Source organism: Leuresthes tenuis, unplaced genomic scaffold, assembly GCF_036924035.1.
Source record: "Leuresthes tenuis unplaced genomic scaffold, fLeuTen1.0.hap1 SCAF_11, whole genome shotgun sequence".
In the NCBI taxonomy this organism is placed as follows: Eukaryota; Metazoa; Chordata; class Actinopteri; order Atheriniformes; family Atherinopsidae; genus Leuresthes; species Leuresthes tenuis.
This window is the reverse complement of record NW_027325365.1, coordinates 11,824,189-11,846,004: the sequence shown is the minus strand read 5'-3', so window position 1 is coordinate 11,846,004 and position 21,816 is coordinate 11,824,189. Positions and strand designations below refer to the sequence as shown.

The following is a 21,816-nucleotide window of genomic DNA, read 5'->3' as shown; positions in this document are numbered from 1 at the left end:
GCTAAGGTGGAGTTGAACTTACTTATGTCCACAGATACTGCTGTATGTGCACAGAAGCTTATTTTTGCTAAACTCAGTGCAGTGGACAGAATCACACACTGAATTGCACAGATAAATGCAAGATATGCTAAATAAAAAGACGATATTATACCAAAATCAGGTCCCAAACAACAAAATATTTGGCTAATTTATTCAAATAAACAAATGATAATACTACCAAACAGATCCAGTTATGTGTTTTTTTTATGAATTCTTGTGTAGTGGATTACATTACTTACTATATTGATAACAAAGATATGTTTTAATATTGAAACTCTATTACTATGTTTAATATGTGGTTAAGAAGATAATAAATTAATTTGGATGTGATTTTAGAGGGTAATTAAACAGTTTGAGTGTAAAAAGAAGTTAGATTTCCACGTCAGTACATACAAAAGAACTTGGCAACCAAACAAACCGACTTATGACGTCAACTTCGCATTTTTTATTCATCTTCAAGTAAAACGAAAACTGTTGTTCTGTTCCTCTTCCTTAAATAGTTTCAGATAAGTGTTTTTGCTCTCGGTAGTTTGAATTTAAACACACGCACATATATATGTTGGAGTGACATGTATATTCCCACTAGTATGTATGTAGGCTAAATTCTCATTTTATGAGTAGATGCTACTCAAAACACCTTTTGAACCTATAATTCTTCTCGTCATTAAATGCACTCAAATGATATATTATCTCTTTTCTTATTTTGAAATGAGTCGTCATATCCGGTGCAGGTCTCTGCTTTTCTGGCTGACTTGACACAGCTGCTTGCTCCACACTGAAAACACAAACCATCTGACAGCGCCAGCAAGTGTGCTGACTCTAAAACAACCAGAACCCAATGACCTGCTGTCAGACGTCTTGGTGTGTCTATAGCCAGGGACAAACGAGCTTATTAATGCCTCAAATCACTTCCAAGTGTGGGTTAAGGCGGCCTGCGTGGACTACCAGCGGAACTGAGTGCAATACAAGGCTGAACTTTCCCGATCCCGAGCTGAGCTCAATGCCGACGTTCAGGTGGTTTCCCCAGCATTAAACGGGCCACACAGGACGGTAACGCCACAGTAAATGAAAACCTCTGAGGGTGGTGATTGTGTGCCTGCAATGGAGCTGTGAGCCAGCCGAAGATTGGGGTTGATCATGGTGAGAAACAAGCAATGATCGAGTTGGTGGAAAGTTGGGAGAGACGGCGGACTAAAGGACAAATGTGCAGAAAGTGATATTTTTTGGAGGAGAGTTTGCTTTAAGCGTGATTTAGACACACATATATATATATACAGCGTTCTGCAGTCGCATGGTTTAAACGGCAAACTCAACAATACCGATATGGGCGAGGTGGCCATGGAGGAGCAGGACAGGGAGATCACGAACATGGATCGGCGCTCCTCGGTGGTGGAGAACGGGATCATGCTGGTGATCAACCACAGCCGGGTCCATCCTCCGCTCAGCGTCGTGCTGGCCACCGTGCTCTACTTGGCCGAGTTCGTCACCGCCGCCGTGGTGTGCAGCGTGTACCGCAAGAACGATGATGTCATCTGGATGGGCTTAACCATCACCTTCATGCTGCTGCCCGCTGTGCTCATTCAGTTAACTTTGACGTTCATCCACAGAGACCTGGGTCGGGACCGGCCTCTGGTTCTGTTTCTGCACCTGCTGCTACTCGGCCCCGTCATCCGGTAGGTGAGGTTCTGGTGGAGGAGCACAGAGGCGTAGAAAATAAGCATTTTTTTTACACTTTTTACGCCCTGCTTAGCTGCAGGACATTTTATTGATAAAAATGTTTGTGATGATTTGCGTGGATAGATTATCGGACAACCCTGCGCACACCCAGGGGCCCAAAGAGTCAGGGGGACCCAGATCGTGTCTCAGACATAAAGACAAATAAACAGTACCAACGAAACGTTTGGACACACCTACTAATTCAAAATGAATGGATGGGTGTGTCCAGACTTTGGTCTAATACCGAGGCAAAGAAAAGGCGGTGTGCATGACAAGAAAAAAATAAATCACCTTAAAGAATCTAAATACCTTCAGTAAGAATATGTGAAACAAAACAACCATGAACAATATCCAAAAGACCACTGCAGGACACAAAATGGCAAAAACATTGTAAGAAAATACAATACAGAATGTGCAGAGATGCTAAACAACTGAAATTTGACCACAAAACAAAAAACAGGTGTTTATTAAGAGACAAAAACAGGTTAAATGAGATTCTAACTTACCACAGTGACACCCAAAATATGAAATAAAAACAAGTATAAAGAGAATCAAAATGACCTCAAAGAGTAACAGCACGAGTACAAAGAAGCGTGGAAGGATAAAAATGAGACTAATAAGGACCAAAATGGCAATGTAGATAAACATTATGAAGTGTAAAATGACCACAAGTGTGGGGCTCCTTACATGCACATGCCCACAGGCTCTGTTTGTTCGTCTGTTCTTCATGACGAAGTGTGTTTATCCACTCAAATGATAAGTTAAACCCATTCAAGAGATTTAAAATCAGTTCATCTTACTGGTTAATTTCCATCCCTCTGTCCTCCGTTTCCATTTTCCATTCAGCAGCTCAGTTCTTTGGATACAAACTAACAATCACTGTTGAGTGCATTAAAGGCTTTTTTTAATGGACTTGAGAAGAGCTGCACACATTAATCAGTTAGTCCACTACCTGAAATTGTCCTTTCTAATAAAATACATGAGAGCAGATTGTAGTTTTTGATTATTTTTGTATAAAAAACGTATCAGATTGTGAGGATTTTATGCTGTTTTTGGACGTTGAAGGCTGAATTAATTCTAACTGGATGTTCTGCTTCCCTTTTCCATTAAAACCATGACAGTTATTGGCGGACAGATATCTGCAGAATGCTGCATGATCTTTCAGAGCTGACCGGATGCTGCTGTAGTTTAATGTTGATTGATTTTTATCATTATTATAACTTAGTTCGAGCCAGTGCTTCTGCACTGAATCACACAGCTTATGCCGTGTAACATCCTACAGGAAGTAAGACTTAGAGATAACGACCTCCCACGTTAATGAGCACGCTGAACAGGGGTGGACCTCAACAAAAGTCTCCCTGATGTTGCAGATGTGAAACCACTGCAGTTTATGCTCTGAAACCGCTCTGTGATATCACCCTGCAGATCTGGTCACCCCCCCAGTAGCGCATCCTTCGTGGTTATGACTTGTATGAACTCATCTTCAGGCCTCAGAGGCCTCTGACAGCTGGCTGGATCAGCTGGAGCAGGGACAGAGGGGCGGTTGTAGATGTTGCAAGGAATGTTTTTGGAAATAATGCATCGACTTGGAAATGCGACTAAAGATCTTGAAAGATGCTCCTCTTACAAGCCTGGAAGAGTTTGGTGAAGGTTGAGGGACGATGTCTACTGAATCTCAGCTGACATGTTGTTTGGAGGACAGTTACTCATGTAGGAAGGCGTGGGTGGGCTTATTAAAAATGTACTCTGTTTCACCCTCTGAACTTTGATTTGTCAACAGAGGTAAGGTGAATTTTACGGTGTTGTAGGAGTTATTGGAGAGGTGTGTTCTTTTACTGGTCAAGAAAATCTGTCTTGCCTTCAGCTGCAGGTTTGCTGCCATAAAGAAAGTCAAACCAAAAGGCCTGTGACTGGTTTGATTTGTGGATTCTGCTTTCAAAGTGTGCGCCCAGATTATATGTGATGTTTCTTTTGAAAGATACAAACAAAATGCCATTTAAAATACAGGAAATGATCTTGCTGTGAGTGCTGAGCGAGCAGGTATGATATGAGCTAGTGCTTTGTGTAATATGAGATAAAGTCATTCAAGGCTGACTGGATGTGAGTTCAGATAAACAAGTTGTGATGAATGTCATTTGAGTCAGAAAGGGCTTCACAAACCGGGACAAAAAGTACTTGTACGCCAGAGTTTCCTGCACATTTAGAGTTCCCACTGTAACTGCACCAAGGTCATGGTGTCCGGGGTTCAGCCTCAAAGAATTACTCATTAACACATTAAAGATAAAGCCTCATGTAGGAGTCGGATAGACCACAGGCAGCTCGACTCACGCTGGCAGCGTTAAGTCAGAGTCAGGTGGCACCAGATGTGACCAACTTATTCAGCAGTCTGCTGTGTGACAAATTATGTCTGAAGCAGTTTCCTCCTACTAAAAGTGAGGCGTAGGAGTGACGTTTAAGATCAGCTCTCATGTGATCTCATGATCAATCACATGTATGCTCAGAGCTGGAATAGCCTGCTGCACTATTTGTTTAGTTTCATCAATTTAAGCGTGCGATAGAAATTCAAATGTCAGTTTAGTGACAAAGTAATGAGGGAGTATTAGGGAAATGGCCAGAAATTGCTTTGGTGGCGTGGTTTGTGGACACGTTTATGTTCTGGTAGGATGTCTCCTCCGGGAAGGCATCATCCCATCCATGAAGCATGAGGGTTCACTGAATGGTTCGATGAGTGCGACTGCTTTACCTTTCATGGTCAACAGATGTCAGCCCAGCTGAGTGGATTTTGAACTCATGTTGGACGGCGCTCTCCACCTCCATCATCAGAACACCAAATAAGGGAAAGTGTTTAGATTTCACTAGATCTCTGCAGACTAGTAGAGTAAATGCCAAGGAGCATGCAAGCCGCTCTGGAGGCGCCAAATCCTGACCAAGACACTTAATGTTGGTTCTTCAGGTAGTTTGTCATTCGTAGAAGATGCTTGATGGTTGACTGAACCTAAATGTAAATAAATCGTGTCAGTTTTAGAGCAAAGTCGGTGTGACACATCAGATAAATATCTGTCATCAGTTTATCCATCAATGTTAAATCAATTCTTTAGATCAGCTCTAACACAGCTGAAATCAGCTTTTTTTTTTTTTAAAAAGACAGAAGCAGAAAAATCTGGGACGGTCCCGCCAAAGACGGCGAGCACCCTAAACCAAAAGTGCACATGTTGGCTCTGCCTCCGGTTAAGAAGGCTTTGCTTGTGTCGGTGATTCAAAACGGTATCGACCATGAAATAGTTTGTCAGTCTGAGTGTCTGTATCTCTAAAATGAAGACTTTTTGTAGTTCCAGCTGCTCCACAGCTGTAAGGTCTCAGTCTATAAAGCAGCAGTTAGAGGGTTGTTGTTAAAGTCCAGCTCTTTGGGCTCTGTTGGTAGTGTTCTCGCTGTGCTGCCCCAAACAAATCACCTCTGCTGCTTCTTGGATCAGATGGGAGGTTTCCTGTGTGACTGGAAGATGGTGCAACTGCTGATCTTGTGGCTGCACACAAACGCACCATATTTGCTATCAAAAGAGGAATTTCAGCTTGTGGTGTTTGCAGTTGACTGTATACAGCGTGCATGTTTTTTTAGAGCCTATCTGGCATCCTGCTCGAATCTATCTTAAGATAATGTGACTGTTTCCTCACCGTTAACACTTAGAGGACAGGTCTGGTGGATCTTGTTTTGACTTGTCTTTTTGGATATGAGATCCTTTCGCTAAAGAATGGACAAAAACTACATAATTACCCTGCCTGTTTGGACCAGTCTCAGCATGCAGAGCCTCCTGCTGTCTGTTACAAATCTCACGGTGTGATGAGACTGTGTCAGATGGGGTAATCCTGAGAGACCAAAACAGGATGTTCTTGCTAAAGAGCTGCTGAAAGAATTTCCTATCTACCCCCTTGCCCCATAGTCGAAGTGTTTCTTGCATCTTTTGCTGTCTTTTGTGTGGTATTTGTCACACAGTTCTGCTTAACTCACTCACAGAGGGAACAGATTGCAAGTGAAGGCTGCAAACATGGCAGTGAACACGATTCAGCCATGAAAGTCAGCATATTTATTCTCTTGGCTTTTTTTCTTTTCCCTTCCCCAAGTGAAATTCAGTCTGCCTATCGGTTATTCTAAGGACTTCTAAATGCCCGCTGGCTGGAGTTCAGTACTTTCAGTACACTCTGCATACTGAGCCTATTGTCCTGCCAGATTCCCAAACAAATGATGACTGTAAATCAGGTTTTTGTGCCTTCTCTGTAATTCTGTGGTAGACGCTGTGCACTAACACTCAATGATGCCTGTGGCTGTTAGTGTGAAGAGTTCAAGAATGTGTGTGATAAGGCCTTCGCTAGTGAGTAACGACAACATTTGTTCTGGGTCAAACTCAGTTCTTTGACCAGTGTGGAAACTCGGTCCGCTGCCACGCTACACTACCAGCAGTCTTAGCAACAGTGTCTGTACATGCATGTCAGCACAGGGATGTTAGATTTAGTGCTGCAGTGGGAATCCCCAGAGGGATGTGGTTGTGTTCTCATGCTTACGTCTGCAGCACTTTGTGTTTCAGGTCATTTCACTCAAATGTTACTACGTGGTTTGCCGTGACATCTTGTAAGTGGAAACCTGCTCTTCCGGTTTCTGTAGCTTTGCTGTTGCACGTTAAACATTTGGCTGTGAGATGAGTTCTATTTGCATCACATGTTTCTATTCATTCTATTTTTTTTTTTCCTCCTTCGTCAACATTTGCCATACATTTCTTTCAAGTAAAAAGGTCTGCACTTTTGACACAGAAACCCTTTTCATCAATAAATCCTGACTCGCTCTAAATGAATACTGTTGCTGTCCCCTGTGACCAAACACTGACAGCCTTTACTTTGCAAACATTGAGCGAGCCACACCCAGAGATTTTCAGTTAATCTGCTCAGGCCGGCCTCGGGGAGCGTTTTCCTCCTCCTGACTGCCCTCTGCTGGAACCTCATTTCAGAGCTTGTGTCTGTTTGGCTGTGATTTACAAAGAAATAACTTATTGTAATGGGTCCCTGCATGACATGACATTTCTGAGATCAATATTTTATCTAATACATAAATGTCACATTTTAAGTACTTAAACTAACAGATTGCTAACACATAACCTCTCAAAGTCATGTTTCTGCTTTAAAAGTTTTGTATATTCACACGGTGATAACTTCTCCCATGTGATCTCCTGTAACGTAAGCACAATATGGCACTGCCCCCTGTTGGTGTTGAAAAAAAACTTCAGTCTCACTCCCTTCTCTCTCATTTTCTCTCAGGTGTTGTGAAGCCCTGGTGGTCTATTTCAAGGCAGGTAAACAGGAGGAGCCTTACGTCACCATCTCCAGAAAGATCAGCCTGAAGAAGGGGCAGCAGACGCCCATGGAGCTGGAAGTCGGCCAGTCGGAGCGCACTCTGGCCATGCACAGGAACGCCTTCAAGCGCACCGCGGTCATCCAGGCTTTCCTGGGCTCCACACCTCAGTTGACGCTCCAGCTCTACGCCACCATCCAGGAGAAATACATCCTCCCTATAAGATGTAAGAAGCACTGGGGTTCAGGGTTTTTAAGAATAATTTTATGACAGATTTGAATCTGGGTTTTGTTATTTTGCCAAAGGTGCAAACGCCTCCGAAGTAATAATATTATGACATTATTTGAGGTTGGCAACATTTAGTCTGTATTTAAATTGGAAAACTCATGACGGAAGATTTAAAACAGAAAAAAAAAGCAATAAACAAACATAATGTACAGACAAAAAGAGATTTTTTTTTTTGGCATTTATGTGGATAAGTTTCAATCAAAAGTCCTCGTTCAGTTCAGTTCAATCACCTTTGTGATATGGGGGCGGATACAACCACAAATCAGTTTTTCCATTAAGTTATTTAACAGTAACACAAACAGTTTTCATGTTCTTCTGTGGTAACAGTGCAATGCCCCACATGATGTCTGGGACAAAGTCACATGTTGTTCCATCCATCTATTTTCTATACCTGCTTTGGAGTCGCCAGTTAACCTAACATGCATGTTTTTTGATGGTGGAAGCCAGAGTACGGGGAGAACATGCAAACTCCACACACAAAGGCAGATCGAACCTGGAACCCTCTCGCTGTGAGGCGACAGTGCTAACCACCACACCACCGTTTCAGTTCCACCATGTAGGAACTCTTTTTGAATACTGAATAGGTGTGTTTCATTGCTTCATTTGTACAGGGATAAGATAACCGAGGCTTTCCTCAACAATTTGGAGTCTGTAGTTGCCATTGTTCAACATGAGGAGAGAAGACTTTAACATAAAGTCTGGTATTTGCACTTTAATCACGTCTGAATTGTTTGATTTTTAGAATTTTACACTGAGGAGCAGAGGGGGACCTCATTATGGAGGGCACTGCAAGTGCATTCCTGGCTTCAGAAGCTCATGTATGCCCCATCTAGCAGAAGTTACTTTTTCTTGGCAGTTTAAATCACCGTCTACCTTTTTCCTCTAAAGAGATATTTGTTCTTTTGTGGTTGAAGTAGTTCTGAATGTTTCATTTAATGGATCTGTGAGTGCATGCAGGCAAACGGTGTGTGTGGCAGTTAAAACCAAAAGGCAGAGCGAATCTGACAGAAGTGCAATTTGGAAACCATCAGCTGTAAAATAACAGGGGTTGTTATCCCCAGAAACTAGTCATCAGATGATGGCTAGTGTCTTGGCAGACTGACATCCACTTTTGTCTGACATCAGCTGACTGAACAACTGACCACTCGACCACAAATCGACCACTCTGACATGCACAGTTCCTTCTTTTGGAAGATGCAAGAGGTGCTCGATGTGCTTTAAAGCCCCCACAACATTGCAAGGGGTTTTCAAACTCTCAATTTCTTCTTCTTGAACCTCTCTTTGGGGACATTTTTAAATAGATGGCCCAACATTATCTTCAAACACTCTTTGAGATGGAGCAGAAATCACAGCTGAATCAGTGAAAACAAGCTGTCTTGTCCCTGAAGCAGTGACAAACCCCAATATCTCACCCACCATGAATCGCTTTACGTTTCCCTCGGTAACAGTGTCTCTGGTCTCCACCAAACATGTTTTCCATTACTGCAGCCAAACAACTCAAACCCTGATTTATTTGTCCTCAGCATACTATTCCAGAAGACCTGGTATTTGCCTTTATGCTCACTGACAAACTGCAGTTTGGCTCTGAAACTCAACAGCCTTTTTCCCCCATGCAGGCGAAATAAGTGGTTATGTCTCTTCTTCTTGTAGATGTGGCAATTTACCACAGATTGTTTCTGAGTTACCTGTAAATCCTAATTTCAGGACTGTTTTTTTTTTTCTTTTTCTTTTTCTTTTGAGAGTTGAAATCTATGAATTTTCTTTGATTCAGTTCAAGTGATATCGAAAAGTATTTTCAAACAGATATACACCTCGTCTGATGCTGTGATACTCAGTTTTTCTAACTATGAAAAGTACATTTTCAGTATTTTTCATTTTCATTTTCTCACGATATCGTCTTTTTTCTAAAAGGAGGATTAAACGCTTGCTTGTTTTTGTGTGCTGTTCGCTCTAACTGAGAGATGTGTCTTACAAGGGAAACACTAGAAAAATACTACAGAAAGATAATTTTAACAGTCTGTGTTCTGTGTTCCCCTTAAAACATCAGTCTGCTGCCGTGTCTGTGTGCATTTACCTCTGTGCTTTGACGTATAAAGGCTACAGTTTTTTTTTAGGGCAAACTAAAACTTTGGCCTCATGATGGCACTAAAAGAAGAATCATAGTTTTTATCTTGAGTAATTAAACTCATGGCAATCCTCCCAGTAGCTCCAGTAATAATTAAAGGACCGGAATATTTTTTTGCCCTCTTTAATTCACCGAATGTAAGCTTTTTTTTATCATAGACTTAAAGTTGATCAATAAATTAGAGAATATAGTGAGCTTTAACATGCATATATTTTCTATTCACTTTTTAACAAATGAAACGCTTTTCCTTACAGAAGATCACATCAGCTCAGCATTTTTTGTGAAAAATAGTTTTGCATTATCCCAAAAATGCCCCAAAGAGTGACATCAAGAATGTGTCTCGATGGTACGATTCATGCTGTGCAGAAGGAACAAACTAGAGGATGTGGCATTACTCTGAAAAGTCCAGTAACTCTCTTTGGTAGAGGTGAAGTTGGCTTTAAATCCCACCACCGTGTTTCACTCTTGGTTTGATACAGCGTGGTATTTGCCTCAACAAGTCTCAAACCTGGATTCATGGGTAAATAGACTTTGATTTGGAGAGTTAGATTAGACTTTTGCGAAGCCCTCTTTTGATGAGGCTTTTGTTAATTATTGTTGCAATATTTATGTACTCTCTCTCTGTGATATGGGTATCATATAGGTGCAGTGTTGCCTCACAGGATGCAGGCGTTTCTCTCTGTATCTGCCCGGTAAACAGAGTTGACCTGTTCAGGGTGTACCCATCTTCTGACCCAGAGTCAGCTGGCTTCATCCCTGTAGTGCAGAAACTGTTGTTTAACAGAGTTTAAGACGCATTTATTTAGAATGAAAGTGTGTTTTTAATGTAAATGGATCACCCTGTGCTTTCTAAGGAAAGTTCCTTGACTTAGATATGACTTTCTTTAGACCTGTTTTGCATTATCGAGACCTATTTAGTCTAGATTAATCAGTGGGTAGAGTGTTCACTCACAAAAGGTCAGTGGTTATATCCTGCAGCCCCTGCAAGTGTTGAGTTGTCTCACATGTTCATCGGTGTGTGACTTTAGAGAAAAAGTGCTGCATATGTAAAGTAAGAAGAGCTTAACAGGCACTACATAATGTGGACCAGTTTATCATTTAGTTAGATGGCTTGAAAAGTTGTCTTTAGGATCTTCAAAAATCCAGCCATTTTTTTGTATTTCTTTTAACACAGGTATGATTATTTCTGGAAAATGTGGTGTTTTTCAATGCTTTTTTTGCAGCTCTGATCCCTGCCAGACAAGTTTGAAAATGAGAGATCATTCAAATGAAACCACACCTGTGATTTTTAAATAACCTAAAAGTGTAAACTTGGTTGAAAAATGACCTGTTACTTGAGAAGTTTTGCATTTTTGTACCTGTCAACCGGGTCTCTATCTGAAGGGGGGGGGGGGATGACCACGTAAACTGTGAGGAACCTGATTGTGAGACCTCATGAAAACTGAAAAGAGATACAGGAGGCTTGGTGACCAACTAACCTAAGTTTAGCATTAATTAGGAGGTAGCGCTTGAGCCACAGTACCTGTAGTCCTGGCACAGAGAGCCAATCACACAAGCTAGTTCTAAATAAAATGGACTGGCAAAGACTTCAGAATTAGCACAGGTGTTATCAGTGGAAATCAAAGTGACAGCTCAAACTGTGCAAAGGACAACATGAAAACAACCATCAGGACCAGGTTTGTTGTGCAGATTAAGATATTATTGAGTCCCAACAGTGAAGCACAGAGATGGGAGTTTGATGATACTGAGTCAGCAACCTGAGTGGAGTGAGTTAAAAATGGTGCCATGACAGGTTGTGGATGTGACAAAAAGCATACCTACAAGATGACTCCCAGTGTCCAAATGCTTGAGAGTAAATTAATATTCCAGCGTGATAACGACCCAGAGCGTGGCGCTATGATTCAATATTGGTCCTCTGAAACTGTTTGACCTCTGACTCTGTTCATGTGCTTTATTGCACTTTTCACAAAGTCTTTTACTGGAAAGACTGGGCACACCCATATTTATAACAGGTGTCTGCAAGCTGGTTTAGTTGAGCAAGATAAGAAGATAGAATTTCCCAGAATATCACCTGAATGCTGCTGCAGAGGATGGAAATGGCCAGAGAAAATGTGAACTTTCTCCAAAGGAGTTCTTATAGTCCCTATCAGGTCTTACCATCACGGTTTCCCGGTAGTGGACGTCCCAGCAAGTTAACTCCGACATCGAACTGTGTAATGTTCAGAGAATCTACAAAAAAAAACAAGAGCTCATCAACCAATCAACCATGAACTCTTCTGTATACCAAAGTGTTCTAGACTCAAATATAAGGACCGTCTGTGTGACGGCTGAAGTTTGGCTGAAATTGGGTCATGAAACAGGACAATAATCCCATCAAGGTGCTGCAATGACTCAAAGTCCGGACCTCAGCCTGATGGAAATGCTGATTTAGGACCTTAAGGGAGCTGAACATGGAAAAAGATCCACAAATCTCAATGAACAGTGTAAAGAATAGAGGACCAAAAAAAAAAGTGAGACACTGAGAACGTCAGACAGAAAACGATGACTTCAAGTTATTGCTAATAAATGTGGTTCTATAAGCTAATGAATCGTGGGATGTTCTTAGTGTTTCACAAACTGCTTCAGAATTCTAGTTTAGTCTTTGTTGAATGATAATATTTTACTAAATGAAACACTTTTCACTTTAAAGGTGAAATAACATATTACAGATTTTCACCATGCTAAATGAACTCAATATTGGGAATTAAGTTTTCTCTGCTCAAGATTTTCAATGGCAACACTTTTCTGGATGGTGAAGTCTTGCTGTTCATTTAAAGTCCTAACAGATGACCTCTGTTTGTGTTCACAGTGGCTCTGATGGTCATCACCCTCATCTCCATCACATACGGAGCTCTTGTGTGCAGCGTTCTGGCCATTCAGATCAGATATGACGACTACAAGGTGCGGCTGCGTCCTGCGGCTTACCTGTGCATGATAGTGTGGAGGGGCTTGGAGATTGCCACCCGAGTCACTGCTCTCGTCCTCTTCAGCACAGCTCTCACTCACTGGATGATTCTTGTCGGCATGGCCAACCTGCTTTTCTTCTTCTTCCTCCCCTGGATTCAGTTCTGGGCCAAAAAAGGCTCACTGACTGAAGACGTGGAGAAAAACTTCTCAAAGCTGGGCACCACAATTGTGCTCTGTATGTTCACGTTGCTCTACGCCTGCATCAATGTCTTCTGCTGGTCGGCTGTGCAGCTGGACCTCACCCATCGAGAGCTCATCGAGACCAAGCAGGGCTGGGGCCGCCTGGCATTGTACTACTCTGGGCGCTTTGTTGAGAACTTCCTCCTCATCACGCTCTGGTACTTATTCAAGTCGGACTTCTACGAGTACGTGTGTGCTCCGCTGCTGGTCGTCCAGCTGCTGATCTGCTACAGCGTGGCTGTGCTCTTCATGCTGCTCTTCTACCAGTTTTGCCACCCTTGCAGACGCCTCTTCAAACACAACGTCCACGACTGCCTGCATTGCATCTGCTGCCGTAGAGGGAGGCGCCGAGAGAGGGGGAGGCAAGCGAACCTGCCGCCTTCGTACTCCACAGCTGGCACCATGGTGCTGATGCCGGAGGAGCAGCTGCTAGACCCTCAAAACTCACAACCTCCTGACCCCACCAGTCAGCTGGGAGAGCAGGAGACGTCTAACGTTGAGGAAATGATGGAGGCAGCCTGAGAACGAGGCCTTGAGCAGTAAAGCCTAAACTACAGCTATTTTTTTTTTTTTTGAGAGGATGTTTTTAGAACAAACATTTGCCTTTGTCTCTCAAGTGCACACAACTACTAATTTAGGTTCTGAGAGGGATATATGTATTGACTCCTGCCTATATGGAGGGTTACAGAAAAGGTACAGACACTGAGGGCACCACAAGGCCCCAACCTACCAAAGAATGTTGCATGTCCATATATGCTGGGATGCACAAAGGCCGCTGTTCAGAGAGCAGCACTGAGCCAGGTGTAAGGGAAATGTGCCAAGTGTGTCTGAAGTGGCCGAAACACTGACCAGAACACGCCCAGTTTACGTCCTCTCAGGGTTTCCATTTTATCCATGAAAGCCCTTTTGCACACGTTTGCATCTGCACTAATCAGACTTCAAAAAAAAAAAAAAAGAAAGAAAAAAAACACAGCAGGAAGGCAAGAAAAGGTCAGAAGATTGGTTTATCTTCCTCATAGTCAACTGCTGTTATGAATGCCTTGTATTGTTCACTGTCCAGCTGCCTTGAATAGGAGGGGGGAGGGGTTAGTGGTGTGAAAGAACAAAATGAAAAACAAAGAAGTGTCAAAAGTTGGTGAGAATGTTTTGTTGGAAAAAGGTTGTTGAATATCTGCGTGTGTGTGTGTGTGTGTGTGTGTGTGTGTGTGTGTGTGTGTGTGTGTGTGTGTGTGTGTGTGTGTGTGTGTGTGTGTGTGTGTGTGTGTGTGTGTGTGTGTGTGTGTGTGTGTGTGTGTGTGTGTGTGTGTGTGTGTGTGTGTGTGTGTGTGTGTATATATGTATGTCCTCTGTAGCAAAGAGGTTTGTCAGAATTAATCTTAATATTGTTGCTTGAATGACACAAACGCAGAATAAGCTTCTACTTTATACTGAAGTGCTTTAACACTTTGCTCATTTTTTATGTTTGGCCTAGTTTGTCATACAGTGCCTTGATTATTGTACAACTTGAGACTTGAATAAAAATTAAATAAACCAGTCTTTTCCTTTTTATACTGCAATAAAACATGACACTAGACACATAAGCAATAAAACTTCTTAAAATCCTGCCGCGAGCCGGTAAACTTTCCTGGACGGTGGGACAGTATTTCCTCATTCCTGCCCTCCGTGGAGTTTGTCCAACCTACAGTTTCCAGTTGGCTGGAATGCGGTCAATCAGCTCTCCTCGGAACTTCCTGCACAGCGCAATTTCACCCGTTGCCCCTTTTGTTTCCTTGTCTCATCACACGTACACCTGCGGAGGAGAAGGGAGGAGCCCGGACAGGAGGTATAAAACCGAAAAGAGAAGACAGGCTGGAGATGCAGGGAGGCTACAGTAAGAGCGCTCATCATGGGGAACTGGATCATCAACAATGGATTTACGGCCATGATGCTGGTGAGTTCTGGAGCGGATGTATGCGTGCAAAAGTGGGTTAATTTACGCACAGCTTTTTCGCGCATCTACGAACATCTCTGACACGAGGGGGATGCTCAAGTTCGAGATGTGATTGTATACAAAAGTCTGCCATCACTTTGAGATGCAAACATGACCCTGGTTGTGTTTTTAACAGACGGTCTGGATGGGCATCAACATCTTCCTTTTCGTCTGGTTTTACTTGTTCTACGACCTGGGGGAGAAGTTTTTCTACACGCGTCATCTATTAGGGGTGAGTAAAAGAGACCCGAAGCTCCTGAAAGATTGTCTTATTACATTTATTGAGTAGTATAGGAAGGGATGTAAAAATGCTTCGGTGAAGGTAGACATGCAGCTCATATTCTAGAGGAAAACAACACAATTTGACTTTGTTAGATAGTTGAGATGGATGCAAAAAGCAATCAGTATAGTTCTACTGTTATAGATGATGATGAGAGCTAAATCTGACCCACCAATTTCTGGTCAAGTCAACGGAATATTATTTTGATCAATATTACATCAAATTAATTGATATGTCTGTTAAATAAGTTCTGAAATAATTTTTACAAAAAGGAAAGAAAAGTATAAACGTAAAGATGAGCTGATCATTATTCTACAATTATTCATCTGAAGGGGCTTTTTTTTTGTATGTGTTATGCCACATTAATCAAGCTCCAAATTGTTGTTTTTTTATTCTGACAGAGACCACAGTTAAAAAATGTTTATGTATAAAAGATGATGCATAGTTTTTGTTATTTTTGTCTGTCACTGTGAGGTAAATGTAATGGAGTAAAGACATCGGTCCGTATTCTAAAGTAAAGCATAAGTACCTCAGTCCAGGAGTAGATCCAGTTTCCTCATGTGAATTTGTGTGAATTGTTTCCTTCAGTCGGCCCTTGCCTGGGCACGAGCTCCTGCTGCTGTCCTGAACTTTAACTGCCTGCTGATTCTCCTCCCGGTCTGCAGGAACCTGCTGTCTCTGCTCCGTGGCTCCTTTGTGGTAAGGCGATGTTAATATATATAGAGAGAGAGACATGTGTTAATATCTATGTTCACACCAAACCCCTTTTTCTTTTTATTAGTTGTATCCATGTAATTGTTTGAACATGTAATTATCAACATATTAATTGCTGTCAATACTTTGTTGGATTTTGTTTGTCTTTGCTCATTTTCTGTTGCTGTACAATAAAGTTATCATTTTGAACATCCACCACAGACTTTTTACTGATTACAAGTGTTTGTTTTTTTTGGATGATAAACTCACCACTTCCTATTTTGCATCACACCTCTCCAAAAATTAGACTTGTTTGGTGACTTTTTGCTTTGTAAAGATGTTTGTGGCATGTTTTATGCTCCACTTACTTTCCTTTCTTTGTCTTGTCAGAGTTGCAGCAGAACAATGAGGAAACAACTGGACAAAAATCTGAGTTTTCACAAGCTGGTGGCATACATGATCGCTCTGATGACAGGTGAACTTCAGCATGTATTTCCCTGTTGAGCTCATCTTTAATTTGAATGATTGGCACTAAATGGTGCTCAGCTTCACCTCTGATTCTGTGTTTGAGGGTGAAAATGAATGATCAGTGAAGTTAAAGAAAACATTTGTATCTGTTAAACATCTTATTTTTCCTCCTGGTTGAGCTGAAGTCAGAGACGTCACATTTTCTGGTTGTCTGTCTGTTGAAACATCTGGAGGGAATTTCTTTACTTCTACCACAAATGTCCACTCAGCTGGTTACAATTTGGTAGTTAAATGTGATGTGCACACAAAAACAAAGCCAAACACACGCACACAAAAAAGATGGCCGACCTGCAGCCACAGTAACGTGCCTCCTCTGTTTCTTCTGACAGCTGTTCACATGGTCGCCCATTTGCTGAACGTGGAGTGGTACAACAACAGCAGGCAAGGTGGTTATGACAATCTCAGCACTGCTCTGTCAGACCTGGAGGACAGCAAAAATACCACCTACCTGAACCCCATCCGCACAACCAACATTGTGAGTGATCATCTGAAAGCTTCGTGATGTAAAGAGGACATTTCCAAAAACCTTTCAGATAAAGTCTATTGGAGACATGAGCTGACTATTTTGAGATCTGTAGCACTTAACAATCCTTGGAGCACATGTTTACAGTATGAGAGAGCATACAGTGGGTAGCCTGACAGCCCAGACAACACACCTAACTGATAGGAAAATACTTGACTGGTAATTCTCTTCTCAGATACTAAATATCCTTAATCTGTAGCTTCACTGTGAACAGCTAGTAGACTACAGTTCTCTCTTTAAGGCGTCATGATAGGAAAAAAATAACCACTTAAGCTAATTTAATCGTTTCTGGGAGCTCTTCGTTGTATAGATTCATCCATTTTATGGTGATCTATTGTTTCTTCCGTTTAGCATCTTGTCCTGTGGACTATTGGATGTGCTTGTCTTCCTTCTGGCGTTGTCTGATAGTGTTGTCATGTGTTGAATGGCTCAATATATTGATAAAGCACACACCACAAAACTTAACAGCCTTCGGACAGCTAAGATCACTATTCAGAACTCACATCGTTATTCCTCCGTCACACACTGGTTCATAAACGTTGGGCTTTGCCGTCGCTCCACTTCACTTTTCAGCTCCTACGTGCTCAAGAGAGGAGGCTGAGATAGGAGCATTTACTGAGCTGCAATCTGCCACTTTACCACCAGATTTGAAAAGCCTCTGATTTAGTGTGATGAATATCATCCAATTTAGCACTCTATCCAAAGTATTGGAGAAACTTTGATTAAAGCGCGAAGAAAAGTTCAAAAGTTTGTGGCAATCTGTAAAATAGATGTCAAGATAGTGCAGTCTGGTCTAGTGTCGCCTGAATGTCAATACAGCTGATTACCACAGTTTAACGCACTCGTCATGTCTTGCTGTTATGAATAAAAGCCCTGATGGCCACGTCTGCTTTTCTTTTGCTCTGCCTCAGGATGCACAGCAGATTCCCACCTACTTTGTCTTCACCACCATCGCTGGCCTGACAGGTGTCATCATCACTCTGGCACTCATCCTCATCATCACCTCCTCCATGGAGGTCGTCAGACGCAGCTACTTTGAAGTGTTCTGGTACACCCATCACCTCTTCGTCATCTTCTTCGCCGGCCTCGTCTTTCATGGTGCCGGGTAGGGGATAGCTCTCTGTTTTCTTTAGTATTTTGGATCGCTGCCCTTGTTTTTGCAAACAGGACTTAATGTGATTTTTATCTGCAGGCGCATTGTGAGGAGTCAGTCAAACGTAGACAAACATAACTTCACCCTTTGTAAAGACCGTTTTGCTGATTGGGGAAAGATTCCTGAATGCCCCATGCCTCAGTTTGAAGGAGGATTCCCACAGGTTCACCTTTTTCCTACACCAGTTTTATTAATTGCTGCAACTGCTCACACAATGAGTGAAATGTTAAATCACATTTCTCGTTGCCTCTTTCAGACCTGGATGTATGTGATCGGTCCAATGATTATTTATCTCTGTGAGCGTCTGGTGCGTTTTATTCGATACATGCAAAGAGTCCAGTACAGGAAGGTACGTTGGATTCATGAACCCTCTGCTGCCTGCAGCTGTTATGTAGTTAATCTTACCGTGAGTGTTTCGGTTCTCAGATTGTAATGCATCCGTCCAAAGTGCTGGAACTGCAGCTGGTGAAGAAGGGATTTAAAATGGAGGTGGGTCAGTACGTCTTCCTCAACTGTCCAGCCATCTCACAGCTCGAGTGGCATCCGTTCACCATGACCTCTGCACCCGAGGAGGACTTCTTAAGCGTCCACATTCGCTCCGCTGGGGACTGGACGGACAAACTTATTGATATAATGCAGAAGCTACCGGAGGGAGCACAGGGACCCAAGTGAGTGCTTTGATTCTGAATTAAAATGAATTTTTTTCAGTTAACATTTAGTCTAAGTATTTATCATGCAAGCAAGAAACGTGTTTGAGGTAGCCTCTGAGTAATTATCTATATAGCATGACGCAAAGCTGTGATACAAATGCTATTGCTCTGTGTAGTAGTTTTGTTTGTCATCAAGTTTCTACAAAACTGAGAGAGCTGGTTCAGTTTTACTCTTACGACTTAAAAATGTTCTCATTATGGGTTAGGGTCAAATGTGTGTCTTCATAAAAAAGAGACGTAGCTCAGACTATAAAAAGGGTTACGTGGTTTGTGGCATCCATGTTACATACTTGTTAGTCCAAAAATAAACTGAATATTTTTCTTCAGTTGCTGTTCTCTGAGATTGGAATTCAAACCTTTCACCAGACAGCCAAGGAAACTATAAAGCCATCATCGCTGTCCGTAGATATCTGCCAACAGACTTTGTGTAGCACTTCTCATTGAAACAGAATGCAGCACAAAGCGCTTCACACAATACACAAAAGTAAAGGGGTGTGTTCAGTGGAAAAAATTCATTACAAATGCCTGAAGAACTGAGGAAAAGCTGTCACGACTAAGTCTCTTGTGCAACGTAGGACTACAGATTTGCATGAAATACAGCTTTACTCTGTGAGTGCATTAACCTCAACTTCAATGGCTGTGACGAAGACGAAGTAATGAAAACGTATATAAGCCCTTAAAAGAGTACGTAAAGATTATTTCTTTGTTCCTGTCTTCATAGAAAAAAACATCACGACTAATAACCAAACTGATATGTCAGATTTTAATGCAGTCGCAAATGGATGACACCCAAGAAATTAAGCTACATCAGTATAGAAAATTTGGATTGTATTTGGATGCCTTTGCAGCCATGTTCTGGTGAAACACGTTATACCTCATTCTCAATATTCGTGCTGTAAACTTGGCCATTTTATTTCCCACTTCCTCTTCCTTGCTCTTTATTTTTGTCCTTCCCTACATCCTCGACATCTCCTCTTTAAATCGACAGAATTTGGGCTCTTGTTTTGGCATAACTTGGTCTTAGAAAGTTCAATCAGCTGGCACCACATGTAAAACACTGCTGTTGGCATGGTTTCAAAATTCACTATATTTATGGAGCAAAACACAGTAGTAGAAACTTTGGGGGTTTTACTCGTCTTGACAACTGACCTCAATTCTTGTCCGTCTTCAGAATGGGTGTGGACGGACCTTTTGGTACAGCCAGTGAGGACGTGTTCGACTATGAGGTCAGCATGCTGGTTGGCGCTGGCATCGGCGTCACTCCCTTCGCCTCCATCCTCAAGTCCATCTGGTACAAGTTCAAAGACTCCGACCCCAAACTGCACACCAAAAAGGTGAGGCCTCTCACATCCACAGTTGGTGACATTTAAACCTGTAAATGTGTTTCATCACACTGGAGAATGCAGCTTCTCAGCAGTCGATGAGAGGGAGCTTTTGTTTAAATAAAGACTGTTGTGTGTTTTAACAATACGCCTATGTAAGAGGGCGAGTCATCAGTAACGAGACCAGCTTTTTTGTGAGAGGATCATTGTTTAACATGCCTACATCTGCTTCCTGGTTTCAGATCTACTTCTACTGGCTCTGCCGGGAAACACACGCCTTTGAGTGGTTTGCCGACCTCCTGCAGGTGCAGGAGAAAGAGATGGAGGAGAGAGGCATGGGGGATTTCCTCACCTACAAACTCTTTCTGACCGGATGGGATGAAAGCCATGTATGAGTGAGAATCAGTTTTCCAAGGTCCAGATAAACAGCGAGGTTGTTTCTTCTTAATCTCAGATGTGTTTTCTCTCTTATTCCTGCCCATATTGTCACAGGCTGGTCACGTGAAAATTAATTGTGATAAGGACACAGATGTGGTCACAGGACTCAAACAGAAAACTCACTACGGCCGACCCAACTGGGACAAGGAGTTCGAGCAAGTCCGCAAAGAGAACCCAAAGTAAGATCAAATTCTTCTTAAAATAAATCTCAAAACATCTTTAATTCTCTGTTTAAACACATGAATACAGATGTGTGACTGGAATACCTCGAGAAGTAAAACCTGAAATAAGAAAAGAAAAAGTTGGGACCCTGAAAAATCTATATTAAAGAAAGCATTAATTCTTCTAATGCTTTGAGTTTTGTTTAATTGCAGACAGTATAAACCCGGTTTAATTTTCAAAATATTTCAAACAAATTGGCACGGTAAAGCCGTAAATCACTTTACATTGTTACTATGGTGGAACTGCAAGGTGGCATGATGCTTAGCGCTGTGAGCCCACCCAGCAAGAAGGTTCCCGGTTTGAATCTCAGCCGTGTGGAGTTTGCAATGTTCACCAACCTCCGTCCAAAAACACGCGTCAGGTTAACCGGTGATCCTAAATTGACCCTAAAAGTGAATATGAGCGTAGATGGTTGTTCATCATGGTATTGGGAATGTAAGAATATAGTTGAGCACTCAGTTACTTGCTTGCCTCTGAAATCCATCTTGCTCTGGCTGTTTTCAGGTCTGTGGTGGGAACCTTCCTGTGCGGCCCTGTAGCTCTTGCTCAAGTTTTGGCGAAGAAATGTGTGAAGTACTCGGACGTGGATCCTCGCAAGACCAAATTTTACTTCAACAAGGAGAACTTCTGAGCCAAAGGGGGCAAAAAAAATAAAAAATCTGGAAAGCAGCATTGGATGTTTAATTGAAGGACAACAATTACTGTGCAGTTTTCTTTGTAGGTTATCTGGAGATGATTGATGACTGTAAAGCTGCGTCACAACTTGTGTGACAAGACGGGTGTGTTTTACACTTTGGTCTACACTGCACCTTCCCTGATAAAGAAGAGTGATATCTTTATCAGTACAGCTCAGGTTCTGACTTTTTGTGTCCCCATGTTACTGTAAATCTATGGCTTACAGTAAGTCACCGTGATTACAGATTTGTTGCATTATTTAAGGCTTCATTTAGGCTGTTGAAGCCATTGTAGTTTAACTGTTACCAAAACACAAAGTATATTAAACATGTGGCGTTCACACGTGATGTGGAACATCACATTGTTTGAACACACTAGCATTTTTTTTTCCTTGTAGTATACAGCACTTCTTTTAAAGGAACAGAGGGGTCTGATTGAACAAGACAAATCGGTTGTGAAAATATTGTAATTAATTTTCTGTGGTTCTACTTCTATTGTATCCTTCTCTTTTAGCTTTTCTTATAATTTCCCTAATTTGCCGGTGATTAAAAACTGTAAAATGTTTAAATACACGTGAATGTGTTACAGGAAACAAGGGAGATCTTGGAAAC

The 21,816-nt window shown here is 41.9% G+C and overlaps 2 protein-coding genes across 2 annotated transcripts; both read left to right on the top strand.

The window, feature by feature from the left end:
* Positions 1-802: 802 nt before the first annotated feature.
* xkrx (XK related X-linked) lies at positions 803-13,767 on the top strand. Its single transcript, XM_072395437.1, has 3 exons — positions 803-1,712; positions 7,060-7,319; positions 12,355-13,767. Exons 1-3 carry the CDS (start codon positions 1,363-1,365, stop codon positions 13,212-13,214), a joined length of 1,470 nt encoding a protein of 489 aa, XP_072251538.1. The 5' UTR covers positions 803-1,362; the 3' UTR covers positions 13,215-13,767.
* Positions 13,768-14,513: 746 nt separating this feature from the next.
* On the top strand, positions 14,514-21,623 carry nox1 (NADPH oxidase 1). The gene is made up of 13 exons (XM_072395434.1): positions 14,514-14,622; positions 14,798-14,893; positions 15,530-15,640; positions 16,025-16,109; positions 16,492-16,637; positions 17,597-17,790; positions 17,878-18,001; positions 18,095-18,187; positions 18,265-18,506; positions 19,720-19,882; positions 20,113-20,259; positions 20,363-20,487; positions 21,035-21,623. The coding sequence occupies exons 1-13, from the start codon at positions 14,578-14,580 to the stop codon at positions 21,159-21,161; spliced, it is 1,698 nt and encodes a 565-aa protein (XP_072251535.1). The 5' UTR covers positions 14,514-14,577; the 3' UTR covers positions 21,162-21,623.
* Positions 21,624-21,816: the final 193 nt, after the last annotated feature.

Excerpts from the sequence above, each read along its gene's own strand:
- xkrx (XM_072395437.1), top strand. The coding sequence starts at position 1,363 with ATGGGCGAGGTGGCCATGGAGGAGCAGGACAGGGAGATCACGAACATG. Across the intron at positions 1,713-7,059 it reads CTACTCGGCCCCGTCATCCG|GTGTTGTGAAGCCCTGGTGG; the intron begins GTAGGTGAGGTT and ends ATTTTCTCTCAG. Across the intron at positions 7,320-12,354 it reads ATACATCCTCCCTATAAGAT|TGGCTCTGATGGTCATCACC; the intron begins GTAAGAAGCACT and ends TTGTGTTCACAG.
- nox1 (XM_072395434.1), top strand. The coding sequence starts at position 14,578 with ATGGGGAACTGGATCATCAACAATGGATTTACGGCCATGATGCTG. Across the intron at positions 15,641-16,024 it reads TGCTCCGTGGCTCCTTTGTG|AGTTGCAGCAGAACAATGAG; the intron begins GTAAGGCGATGT and ends TTGTCTTGTCAG. Across the intron at positions 19,883-20,112 it reads CCAAACTGCACACCAAAAAG|ATCTACTTCTACTGGCTCTG; the intron begins GTGAGGCCTCTC and ends TCCTGGTTTCAG.